The sequence below is a fragment of the Pangasianodon hypophthalmus genome, chromosome 14 (genome assembly GCF_027358585.1).
Source record: "Pangasianodon hypophthalmus isolate fPanHyp1 chromosome 14, fPanHyp1.pri, whole genome shotgun sequence".
Taxonomy (NCBI): domain Eukaryota; kingdom Metazoa; phylum Chordata; class Actinopteri; order Siluriformes; family Pangasiidae; genus Pangasianodon; species Pangasianodon hypophthalmus.
Genome location: NC_069723.1, coordinates 16,437,660 through 16,451,189, shown reverse-complemented (window position 1 = coordinate 16,451,189; position 13,530 = coordinate 16,437,660). Strand labels below are relative to the sequence as shown.

The 13,530-nt window shown below is 38.3% G+C and overlaps 2 protein-coding genes across 6 annotated transcripts in view; both read left to right on the top strand.

Moving 5' to 3' along the window:
* myo1cb (myosin Ic, paralog b) overlaps nucleotides 1-1,852 on the top strand; it is a 50,197-nt gene extending 48,345 nt beyond the window's left edge. For all 5 annotated transcript variants that reach the window (XM_026934696.3, XM_034310540.2, XM_026934698.3 and 2 more), the window contains one exon: nucleotides 224-1,852. In XM_026934696.3, the coding sequence (XP_026790497.1) occupies nucleotides 224-250 (27 nt within the window). In that variant the 3' untranslated portion in view covers nucleotides 251-1,852. The remainder of the gene's footprint in view (nucleotides 1-223) is intronic.
* Nucleotides 1,853-3,675: 1,823 nt separating this feature from the next.
* On the top strand, nucleotides 3,676-13,377 carry si:dkey-118k5.3 (protein NLRC3). Its single transcript, XM_026934601.3, has 8 exons — nucleotides 3,676-3,973; nucleotides 4,082-6,046; nucleotides 7,833-8,255; nucleotides 8,357-8,443; nucleotides 8,537-8,620; nucleotides 8,765-8,848; nucleotides 9,930-10,013; nucleotides 10,102-13,377. The coding sequence occupies exons 2-8, from the start codon at nucleotides 4,173-4,175 to the stop codon at nucleotides 10,193-10,195; spliced, it is 2,730 nt and encodes a 909-aa protein (XP_026790402.3). The 5' UTR covers nucleotides 3,676-3,973; nucleotides 4,082-4,172; the 3' UTR covers nucleotides 10,196-13,377.
* The last annotated feature ends 153 nt before the right edge of the window (nucleotides 13,378-13,530 follow it).

Sequence of the window (13,530 nt, the reverse complement as noted above, 5' to 3'; positions counted from 1 at the left end):
AACTGTTTATTAATCAGCATAGTATAGCAGAATGTTTTTGAGAGTCCTGAATTGTGGAAATAGAAGCAGATTTTTAGGGAGCTGTTTTATATTTATACAATATGCATGCAGATATGCAGTGTTTTGTGATTAACCTGCGAAGCAAATAGTCTGAGGTATGTATAAATATCTGAGCATATTTATCAGTGGAATACAGTCCAGTGTGTGTCTTGTTGTTTTGCAGACTGCTCCTCGCCTCAATTCAAGATGATGGATACATCCTGACCAGTGACCCGTCACACAGCCGCAGATAGAGCTACACTCTGCCAATGAGACGCCAGAGGCTTCGCTTCCACTTGTGAACTTCCAGCAAACTAATCAATATTTATATTTCTGTGTTTGACAATTTAATATTGTTGTTATTTTATGATTTTATATTTTGAAGCCAAGAAATAACAATGTATCAGTGCATATTTCTTGCACTGTGTATCTGTCTTGCTTAATTTGGGGAACAATAATTTGATGTCTGAGAAGCTTCTGCCTTATGTAAGGAAAATCAGGGTTAGCAGTAAGAACTTTTTGATTGTTTCTGTTCACTTTTTTCCAGGGACTCAGAAAGCAGAATCATACTCTTGCATTTTAGTTACAGTAGTGAGAGAACATTAATGTTTAATTTGAAGATTTAAATTATTCCTTAGGAAAGGTTTCTAGAACCTGTCTTATATAAAAGCTATACCAAATACTTTTACATGCAGTAGCCTAATAATTATGATTTAGTATGTTGTGGAAAAAATGTATAGGGAAGCTGAACAGTTTTGTTGAGAGTTGATGCTAAGTACATTGAGAGCCTGTGTTAAGTCATCTGGAAATATGAAGAAAGGAGTGTTTATCTTAGTAGGATCAGAGTGCATGTTAACCAACTCGTGAAGGTAATGGAAGGCAGAACGGATTTTATTCAAGCCAAGTTAAACTGATGTGTCGAATAGACTTGAATATATTAGGCTCCTTTATACCAAATACTTTAGTCACACATTAATACCTTTACCCTTTACTATGATGACATTTATACAAGTTTTCCTTTTTGATAATCAGTTAAAGAAAAATTAGTTAGAGGTTAAGGCAGTGGTAAATATAGACTGTCTCTATGGTTTCATACCAGGCAGTGTGTTCTGCCTATAGAATAACTTTCCTCCAAGTACAGTAGTAAATAATCGTCTTGCTCTTTATGCACTGGATACATCGTAATGCCCTTTTCTAATCCACAGGCTACTTAGGCTAAAGATAAGCAGCGGTTAGCTTGTGAAGAAGAAAATGGTAGAGAAGTATCCACAAAAAAGGGGTTTGTGTACTGCATGTAAGCACTACTTCTGTGCATAATAAATATGGCATTTCAGGAACAAAAGTGCACATTAGCACGATACAGACATGCACTTCATAGTAAATCAGGCACCTTTGTACTGTATATACAGTACAATCTTTGGTCTTGCCTTTTAAAATATTGATTGTTAAGGGTTACTTTAGAATGTGGAGCAAGTGCCTATATCACAGTTATTCTCATAGCAAATATTAAGCTTTTAAGATGACACTATTAAAACGCAACTGTAAAAAGCTATTCTAAGTGCCACATGTAACATAGAACAAATATATAAAAATATATTTTTATGGTTATAAAATGTTCCCAACGCTGTCCTTGGAAAAGCTATGAGTAACGTTTTCTTACTGCACCTATAGACAAGCATAATTGACACTTGTGATTTTGTTTTATACTATTTGTGTAATTTAAGAAACTGAAAAATGTTATTTGGATGCAAACTGATAACATACCTAAGCATAATAAAGCTGATTTCATAAATAAAGCTTTTGTCAATCCTAAGTCTCTGTCCACTGATTCATTATTCTGTGAGACATATAAAGATCAATATACAGTCAGGTCCATAAATATTTGGACATTGACAAAGATATTGTTATTTTAGCTGTCTATCACAGTATATAGGGGTTGAACTAAAGTGCAGACTTTCAGCGTTAATTTGATGATATTTACATCCAAATTGGGTGATAGGAATTACTATTTACTGTATATACACACAGTGGGCAAAGGCTCACTGAAACCGGACAGTTGAAATTGGAAAAATATCTTCTGGTCTTTTTTACAATCTTCAGCTGTCCAGTTTTGGTGAATCTGTACCCACTGGAGCTGCAGATTCCTGTTCTTGGCTGACAGGAGTGGAACCCGATGTGATCTGCTGCTGTTGTAGCTCATCTACCTCAAGGTTTAATGTGTTGTGTGTTCTGAGATGCTTTTCTGCTCACCACAGTTTTAATGAGTGTTTATTTGAGTTACTGTAGCCTTCCTGTCTGCTCAAACCAGTCTGGCCATTCATCTCTGATATCTTTCATCAACAAGGTGTTTCCACCCACAGAACTGTTGCTCAATGGAATTACTGTTTTATTTTTGTTTTTCGCACCATTTTGTGTAAACACTAGAGACTGCTGTGCATGAAAATCCCAGATCAGCACATTCTGAAATACTCAGACTAGCTTGTCTGGCACCAACAACCATGTTACAGGTAAAGTCACAGAGATCACACTTTTCCCCCCCATTCTAATATTTGATGTGAACATTAAGTGAAGCTCTTGATCTGCATCTGCATGATTTTATGCGTTGTGCTGCTGCCACATGATTGGCTGATTAGATAACTGCATAAATGAGCAGGTGTACAGGTGTTCCTATTAAAGTGGACACACTCCTGGGTAGAAAGAAATGGGCCAAGCCCAAAATGGCAAAATATGAAGCTTTTAATGGTCTTAACAACAAATCACTGGTCAGAAAATTAACAAGTATTAAACAAATAGATAAAGGAGCTTAGTATGGGAGAGCTTTTCCCTGTGATTTCTTTAAATGTTTAAGCCATGTGGCCCTTGATGGGCTGCATCAGGTGTGACAGATAACCAAATAATGACTATAATAATGATTTAAGGAAAAAAAAAAACATCCCAGAAGATAATTTTTGGAAAATTTTGTACACCTGGACATGTGTTAGTTTGAATTTTACATCAAACATTTTAATCATTGCCATGATTTGCATACAAAAAGACTATATGAGTGAATTTCCCTGTTTTTCCCCAAACAGTTCACTGCAGCAAAAACCAGCAAATGGTGGCACAGGAGCTCTCAGGAGTGCATCTGTTTCATTCTTGCTTATTTTCTGACCAGCGATTTGTTGTTAAGACCATTAAAAGCTTCATATTTTGCCATTTTGGGCTTGGCCCAGGTTTCTGCCCATAGGAACACCTGTACACCTGGTCATTTCTGCATTTTATTTTATTTTATTTTTTCATTTTATTTTTGTCTGTGTATGTATGTATGTATACATGTATATATGTATATATATACACACACATTCTCTCTCTCTCTCTTGGGATATATATATATATACTCTCTCTCTCTCTCTTGGGCTAGATAGATAGATAGATAGATATGTATATAGAACTTGTGCAGTTGCATGAGAGTGCATGTCTCACATGTATATATAAAAGTATGTTGGTTTCATTACTTACTATGAGAGTACACTACTCGTGTGTTTATGATTTTCTCTGTTGCTTATGCATGTTTATTCATTTCATACACACGTGTGAGATAAAACTACTAAAAATGAAAGTGTCCTACATGGCCCCTCCCACATCCTTTAGGGCGGAGCCAGTAGGGAACCGCGCTGATCAGCTGACCTGCAGCACGACAGTGAAGATTTGGATTTTATTTCTGCACATGTCCACGATAGGCTACAAGTTTTTCGTTATGGAGATTTACTTGCGCTATGATCTGTGTCGAGGTCGTTTTGTGTGAAGGGACCGGTTGGTCAGGTGTGAGAGTTAACGTGGGGAAAACATGGGGAGTTTCCATTCAGTGTTGATCAAGATTTCTCCTCCAACACAGATCTTTTAACTTGGGATTGAAGGTGTATGGATAAAGTCGAGAGAAATCCACTTCCGGGAAGTAGGTTTGATCGAGTTAAACATTATCGCAGGTTTACTTAGTGCTCTAAGCCATTTCAGTATTTGATTGAGTCAGTAGTTTACATGTTTATGCTTTTGCTTTTAACAGATCTATACACAAAAGGAAGAACAGGAGTTTTTCTTTGACAGCAGTAAGACTGGTGAAGTGTTTCCAGTGTACTTCTCTCATATCTAACCTGATGGCTGTTGAATCGTGCAGTTTGGAGATACAAAAACGCCGAGTGGAGCTGGTGGAGAACTGGAGCAAATGCTTGAACCCTCTCCTCGATCACCTCTTCAACATGGGGGCTGTGACAGAAGAGGACCTCAGTTTTATAAAAGGCGGTGGGCTTTTAGGTGAACGAGACTGTATGAGGACACTGCTGGATGTCCTGCAAGGACGAGGAGAGGAACCGTGTCAAGCTTTTCTGCTCCTGTTGTCCAATTTTGAAGCTTCTAACTTCATTAGAACCACAAACCTGAGCGTGAATGATCGTGTGAGCGACCATCTCCAAAGACACAAGGATATCTTGGCCAGGCAGCACACACCAGGAAATTATCTTGGATCAAGGTCTGGACTTCCCAAGGCAGACTGGTTCACGGACATTACATTTTCTAGGCACACTGGACGCCAAGTGCCAGTTCATTTCCAGCACGAGACATCTGTTGTCGGAGACGCCTTTAGGGCCGGGAGGGCCGAGGCAAGAGGACATGGGGAGACTTGTTCTTTTAAAGACGTCTATCAGAGCCTGCTCTCTGACTCAGGGGATGGTGTGGCCTTGCTGTCTGGGGTTGCAGGTAGTGGCAAAACCACAGTGATTAAACGGTTAGTCCAGGAATGGGCTGTAGATGCAGACACGCAAAAGATCATCTTGCCTCTGTCTTTTCGTGAACTTAGCCTAATTACTGAACCCCAGAGCCTCCAGGTTTTGCTGTCTGATCATTACAGTTATCTGAAACCTATTCTGCCAGAATTAATGACCTCAAACCAAGGCCAGCTTCTGCTTATTCTGGATGGTCTTGATGAGTTCTGTTTCCCGTTGGACTTTGAACGCACCCCTAAATGTTCAGACCCTGAGCGGGAGCTATCAGTAGGAGCCATGGTAGTGAATCTAATAAAAGGGAACCTCTTGCCAGATATCGCTATTCTCCTCACTTCTCGGCCTCATGCTGTCGCAAAAGTCCCACAGCTGCTGGTCAACCAGTTCTACAGTGTGTTGGGGTTCTCCCCAGCTCAACAACAGCAGTACTTTGAGCGAAGCTGTAGCTCCAGCCAGATTGCTGCTACCGTGTGGGGATTTGTGTCTTCCCACAAACCCCTTCAGCTCATGTGTCACATCCCTGCCTTCTGCTGGATTGTGTCTACTGCATTGCACAATGGCGCTTCCTGCCTCTTTTCTGACACCGTACCACAGGGTGGTGAGTCACAAACAAGCGCAAGTGAAGAAGTAGAAGAAGATCAGTGTCCCACTTCATCTGAACCTAATACAGTGATAAACAAGAGCCATGCCAATGGGTCCAGGCCAGTCACGATCACTGAGATCTACTGCTGCTTTTTTAAAACCATACTGCTCTTCCATGTAGGTGGGTGTGTAGAGGGCATGCATCTCAACAGGCTCCAGGATGCCCCTCGTGTCCTAAAGGAGACAAAAGCAAAGCTTAGATGTCTGGGAGCTCTGGCCTTCAAAGGCCTGCTGGAGAGGCGATTTGTTTTCGACTCTTCAGACCTGGCCTCTTTCTCCCTAGACTGCAGTGAGCTCTTGCGTGCCTTCTTAGTTGAAATCCTTAAAGAGGATAGATCTTCTCTAACATATGAGAAGAACTTTCAATTCATTCATACCAGCGTGCAAGAGTTCCTAGCTGCACTTTTTTATGTTCTGGAGTCATTGTCAGGTTCGGATCCATTCACAGGACTTAAGCCAAAGGTGGGCCTGCTTGCTCCAGCAATGCACACGCACCTAATGTCTGTTATTAGTAAATTACGTCGACCAAAACATCTCATGCGTAGACGTATTAAGAAAGCTCTCCACTGGGGAGAACGCCATCAGTCTGGACACCTGGATCTCTTCTGCAGGTGTAGTGTTCAGTACATTTGTTTTTTTTCCCTTCGTCCTAATGCTTACTTCAATACTATTATCCGTAGTGTATTATAATTAACTTATTAATATTCCAGTGTAATTTAAATTGCTTACCCAGACTCTCATTAACAACCTGAAATTGGGCCTCATTTATTAAGCTGGATACAAACAATTTTATTTGGAAATCATTTGCAAGAGCATTTACCCAAGAAATGTGGTATTCATAAAAGTGCAGATCAGAAAATGTTCATATTCTACAGAAATTGTATCTTCAAATTGTATAATTGGCAATTTTATATACAGATTATATGGTCAAGTTTAAATAGATTAATTAATATCAGTTTTACATACAAATTTAATGATAATTTTGTGAGTCATTCCATATTAATGACTTAAAAGAAAGCAATGCAAAACATATCCATAAATTAAAGACTAACTAAAAGAAATGGTGCCCTATAAAAGGAGGAAGAGTTAATCTGGCAAGAATTGCTAGTCTGGTTTCACCAAGGAAAACATTTACACTTTTACAAATGTAACTAAATGAAGGACACTGTTAGGAAAAAATACATATATATATATATATAGGATGAAAGTAAACAGGAGCCTACAGAGCACTCATTATTCAACAGGTTATTTTGATTTGGTCTATAAGTCACATTTTATACATTCTGGACTAACAGTCTGCTAGGATTTCCTCTTTCTTCTTTAAACTGAGAAAATCCTTAAAACAGCCATACATAAGTGAAACAGGGTGGGGGATGTAATAGCAGATTTAAGAGACAGTCTAATTTGCAAAATGAAAGTTTTCTTTTAGTAATAACTCGAATGTTTAGCAACTGCTCAGTAGTAAATGACATAAAGCTGTAGTGATTTTGGAGCAAGTTGGAACTAGCTGTTTTGATACCCAAAATTTAAACAAATACAGCCCCTCCCTTCAGTAATTCCTCTAAACCACACGTGCTACCGAGGCTAAAACTCCGAAATGTCAGTGCCAGAGAGGACGAACCTCCTCATATACAGTCCTGTGCAAAAGTCTTAGGCACGTGCAAAGAAATGCTGTAGAGCAAAGATGCCTTCAAAAATAATGAATCTAAATGTTTCTACTTTAAAAAAAATACTAATAAACTATACTATAAATAATACTATAAAGAGCAGTAAACAGTAATAAATGAAACAAAGTCAATATTTGGTGTGACGATCCTTCACTTTTAAAGAAAAAAAATTGTAGTCTCAGGTACAATGTGTGCAGTTTTATAAGGAAATGAGCTGTAAGTGTTACTGAGCATCTTGCAGAAGCAGCCACAGTTCTTCTGGAGACTTTGACTGTCACACTCGCTTTTTATTTTTGCAGCAAAACCCAGCAGCCTTCATTATGCTTTTTGTCTGAAAAGTGTCTCTTATGTAATTTGCTGCTTTCTTTTCTGCTTCATGATTTCATGATTTCTCTAATTATGCTTTCTGCCTTACAAACATTTTTCTGTAACATTTAAAACTAATGTTTGGAAATCTAAAATGTTTTTGTACTGAATCGATAATGTAGAGGTCATAAAATAAAAATCTATAACAAAGTTTGTACTAAAAAAAAAAAATAGGGTGCCTAAGACTTTTGCACAGTACTGTACCTCTGTATACCTATGTAGGTTTAGGACTGTTCCCTATATCAGAAGCCGGAACGCAGTGTTTGACACTTCAAGTTCCCATTTTTGTTGCTTTTGACCAACATTATTTAGCTGACACTTATAATAATAGTGCTCTTGTAATCATTTTTCACTCTTTACACAGGTTTGTATCTGGCTTGCTAGTCCCCAAGACCCGCTTCATCTTGAATGGCCTTTTCTGTGATGAGCCACGGTCTTATTTGGCCTCGTGTGTGCCCTTGCCTTATGCTTCTCCTCAATTTGTGCTGCAGTTGCTCCACTCGCAGCTCCACAGCCCCAGTCTGAGTCCTGAGAGGCAGCTGAATGTGTGCCACTGCCTTTATGAGGCTCAAGACCCTGGGCTGCCTCAGCGACTACAGGCCTGGCTAAAGTTGCTCTCTCAGGATGGTATGGGTCAGTGTACCTTAGCTAGCAAGGACTGGAGTGAGCTAGCTTTCCTGCTGCAGCTGAGTCCGGACCTGCAGACGCTCAGTTTGGATGCACAGGGCCTCAATGCAGAAGGACTGCGCAGACTCCTGCCTGTACTTCCCCTCTTCTCCACCCTCAGGTGATTTCACGGATCATGTTTTGATGATCAGGTACACAACTATGATCTGTTGCGGAGCTTGCTTTAATCATTCATTATTAATATTAATTATTTTCCCAAAGACTTGCACAGAATCCTCTTGGTCCAGAGGGGGCAGAAGTGTTGTCTCTTGCTCTGCAGAGCCCTGACTGTCATATTGAGAGATTGTGGTATGTTAGAGTTGATAATGAAATTGTGATTTCTAAACACATGCCCAGTTCACAGTGACTGAGTGTGTGTGTGTTTGTGTGTGTGCGTGTCAGGGTGGTATCGACGGGTCTGGGCTGTGAGGGAGTCACGATCCTAGCAGAGGGGCTTAAAAAGAACCACACGGTGGTTGACCTCAGGTAAAGGAGAACGTTTCCATTTTCACTGGTTCAGTGTGTTTACATTTAAATTTACATTAATATGCATCCTTCAGATGAAATGCTTACGATACACAGTGAAGAGTTATCCTTTTATGATATTGACTTTGCATTATTTTTGGGCAGAATGGCAATTAATAATATTGGTGACATTGGAGCTGCCTCTCTTGCTGAATTATTGAAGACTAATCGTACTCTAAAAGATATCAGGTAAGAAATATATTTTTGATTATCCTGGAAACACGCTCATGGGGTAAAGACTGAGTTAGTTCAGTTAAAAAACATTTGAGCAGGCTATAAATAATTAAGGTTGCTTTTAACGTCTTTTTTAAATTATATTGTTTTAAATCTGATTTTCTGCTTTCAAACCAAAACGTGTTATGGTCTGATGAGACCATTTCCTAAAGCTATAATAATTCCATAATTCCAAAAGGTATGTTTGTTGCAAAAAAAAGCACATCAGCAAAAGAACATCATACCCACGGTGAAGCATGGTGGTGGCAGCATCACGCTTTAGGGCTGTGTTTCTTCGGCCAGAACTGGGGCTTTTATCAAGATGGAGGGAATCACAAATAGCTACAAATACAAGTCAATTTTACTGCAAAACCTTCAGGTGTCTGCTAGTAAGTTGAAGATGAAAAGCAATTTCACCTTTCAGCAAGACAACGACCCAAAGCATACATCCAAATCAACAAAGGAATGGCTTAACCAAAAGAAGATCAATGTTTTTGAATGATCTAGTCAGAGCCCAGACCTGATTCCAACTAAATATCTGTGGGGTGACCTGAAGCGGGCTGTGCACAGGAGATGCCCTCACAATTTGATGGATCTAGAATGTTTTTGCAAGAAAGATTGGGAAAATATTGCTAAGTCAAGATGCCATGCTGATAGACTCTTAGCCAAAAAGACTGAGTAATGTAATAAAATCAAAAAGTGCTTCAACAAAATATTAGTTTAGGGGTGTGCACACTTATGCAACTAGGTTATAAGTTTTTTTTTTTTTTTTTCCCTAAAAAGTTTCTGATTTTCACTTTATTTGTTTACTTTGCAATTTCACATTAAAGGTGGGAAAAGATCTGACATGATTTATCTTAGTGTCTTTCTCTTACTTCATAAAAACCTGCTGTTTTAACAGGGGTGTGTAAACTTTTTATATCCACTGTATGTGTGTGTATTATTAAATTATTATTATAATGATTTAATTGTTGTTATTATTATTTATATTATTAGCATTCTTTTTCTTTAATATCATTGTTTTTATTCTTTATTTTTATGTTTGTATACATTATAGACTTAGGGACAATGTAGTGACAGACAAAGGGGCAGAACTCCTGAAGGCAGCCCTTATGGAGAACACCACCTTAGAGTTCCTCTGGTAATGCTGAGTCACTATAACCAAACTGCTGCCCAGATATGTTAAACAGTGTGAATGAGATTTCATAATGTGCTGTTTTATCTTTTAGGTTGTTTGACAACAAATTTTCCAAGGAAGGTGTGCGGCAGCTGAAGGAATTTTCAAAGAACAGACCTACCCTTGACATTAAGGTCTGCTACTGATCCTCAGTTAACAAATAATCATAGATTAAAGACATGCTATTGGTAAAAGGTGATAGTTCAAACTCAGGATACTCCAAGTTTGCTGTTATCTAGGATTGTATTGTGCATGTTTTGGTCTGAATCTGCATGGACATGGGTTCTACAAGATGCTGGATACATTGTACAGGGATGTTGTACCATGTGGAAGGGAACGTACATTGGACAGTGTTGCTTTCCACTTCATGCCAAAACTGCATGAAAAGGTTGACGTGTGACTGGAACCTGCACTTAATGTTGCTGGAACCATTCACTGATGATGCATGGCTTGCAACATGATGCATTATCTCCCTGAAGATATGGATGAACTGTAGCCATGAAGAGATTAACTTGAGCAGTGGTGAAGTTTATATACACTGTGCCTTACAGATGTTCAGTAGGTACTGTGAACTCTAGTATGTACCAGGAAGAACTCAATGGATTTTTGTTTCTTGTGCCAAATGGATTTTTGTTTCTTGCTCTTCCATGAACAAAATGTGAAACCTGGATTTGTATGACCAAGTAATCTTTTCCACTCATCAGCAGTCTAGCTTTGACCTAGTGGCAACTGTCATGCAATGTTAAAAGTCACTAAGGTCATTTTAAAGCTTAACTGAACACAAACTGCTGCTAAAGAAATGCTGGTTGGAATGTCCAGGGTACAAGAGTGTGAGTTGTACCATTTTCAGTATATGATATTGTGTTACACTGTAGTGGAAGTCAGAGATGGGTACTCAAGTTTGCGACTCGAGTCCGAGTCACACTTAAGTCACATAAAAATAGACTTCATACTTGACTTGGACTCGTCATTAGTAAGTTGTGAACAATAAGTCTTTCCATGATTATCTGGACCCGGTTTGTGTGAAAGTTACAGAAAAATAATTTTTAGTTGCGCTTGTATAGTTGCTTTATTTCATTTATTTTATTTTGGGCTATAGTGCCATACATGGTAACAGAAGGATTGCAACGTATAAAGGATGTGGGAAGAAAATTTTAAAGACACTGGATCAACGACATCGAACTTCGTAAGACACAAGAAAACACACCCAGACAGGTTTGTTTAGTTTACATTAACGTCAGAGCAGTGTTACTGTTGTTAAGGAGACATCCCTGTGTTCATATCATCAAATATTAGCAATTACCATGGCATATTCATGGCATTATTATAGGAGGAGGTTGACCTACCAGCTACATTTGGTAACACTAGAACCAAACATTTACATCTACATTTACTGTTCATTTTAGTAAGGCCAACAGGTGTGCACTTAGAATCCATTTCATGATTTCTTGTGTTGGTATTAGCAGACATTTGGGTAACAAATGCTTGATAAGTTACAGTCACTGAGCACTTTATTAGGAACACTTATTCGTTCATGACAGTATCTAATCCGCCAATCGTGTGGCAGCAACAAAATCATGCAGATACAAGCCAGAAATGTTCATGTCAACCTTTAGAATGGGGGAAAATGTGATCTCAGTGATTTGGACCGTGGCATGAGTGTTGGTGCCAGACAGGCTGGTTTGAGTATTTCTATAACTGCTGATCTCCTGGGATTTTCATGCACAACAGTCTCTAGGGTTTAATCAGAATGCGGTGAAAAACAAAAACAAAAAACATCATGTGAGTGACAGTTCTGTTGGTGGAAATACCTTGTTGATGAGAGGTCTGAGAAATATGGCTAGATTGGTTCAAGCCAACAGAAAGGATACAGTAACTCAAATAATCACTCTTTAAAAGTGCGGTGAGCAAAAAAGCATCTCATAACACACAAAACAACAAACTTTGAGGTGGCTGGGCTACAACTGCAGAAGATTAGAAAATAAATCCCCTGAGCTTTTTCCAGTCTTCAGCTGTCAGGTTTGGGTGATCCTGTGCTTCAGATGCCTGTTCTTGGCCAACAGGAGTGGAACCCAATGTGGTCTTCTGAGTTTCATTGTTTTATTGTTCATTGTTGTTATTTTTTTTGTTTAGAGACAAAAAGTTTTAAAAGATGTCAAGATCAAATAGGGATTGTCATGTGTTTGACATTAATGTTCCTTTACGTGTGTAAAAATGTGTAGTATCAAAACAAAGAACTTTTTTTTACCACTGTCTCAAGTGGTATTTTTAAAATATATTTTCAAAAAATATTTTCAACCTTTTCTTCTATGAAAAGAAGTGTTTCTAAAAAATATTTCTAAAAATATACTTGTACACAACTGTTGATCTGTTGTGTTTTTTCCCTTTACTGTGAACAATACTGGTCTTTATCGTTGCTATACAGTTAAAGTTCCCATATACTCCTCATGTAGATTCTGTTAACTTAAGACTTGCCTTACAGACTCGAGACTTGGCTTGGACTTGCATTTTGTGAACATCTTTGGTGGAAGTTCACTCGGTCTTACAAAGAAAGTGTGTCAATAACAAAAAGTAAGAGTTATTTTATTGAATTTCACAATAGCGAAGTCTTACTCTAGGCCAAGCCTTAATGATTCATAGCTCTTCATCGAAGTTGGATCATTTAATTTATTCATTCATTCATCTTCAGGAACCGCTTTAGCTTGGTCAGGGTTGTGGTGGATCTAGAGCCTGTCCCAGGAACACTGGGCGTGAGGTAGTAATACACTCTGGATGGGATGTCTGTCATTCAAATTCTTGTGAATTTGAAATCACATGATCATTGAAGTTATTGTGGCAATAATTAAATTCCAGTGTTGAAACACAGGATGCATACACTAACCAGACCTGAACTCTGAAAAGTCAGCCTGCAGAGACGTCTTGTTTGGTCTACCAGATAACTTCTACTTTCATAATTATGTGTTTTTTACATTACTGTTACAAAATAGACAAATGCACATGGATGATTTTGGTTCATTGTCCAAGTGTGTGTGATTGCGTATATTGAATGCAAAAAAAAAGGAAAAGAAAAAAGAAAACTATAAACACTGCTCTGTCCTGCTGATATTGAAGTCAGTTGAAAGGAATGACTTATTAGGAAACATGCTTCTCTTTCCTTCTCCGTTTAATCAAACATGTTTGAACAAAAAGAAAGACTTTTTAACAACAAACAGTTCAGATTTTCATTTTTAAAGTGTTCACACATATTGCATGATACAGTAAAACTCTGTAATGCAATTATTTATTTATTTATTTTTGTATATTATTAAAATGAGCTTATATCTCAGCACTGATGTATGTGGGCCTTTGATTGGATTGGTGTGTTTGTGTTTGTGTGTGTGTGTGTGTGTGTGTGTGTGTAATCTCAGTATTACCATCTTCATTCCCATCAAGCATCTCCATAAACACCAAAGCTGCAAAATGGTTCCTAATTTTAATTAGG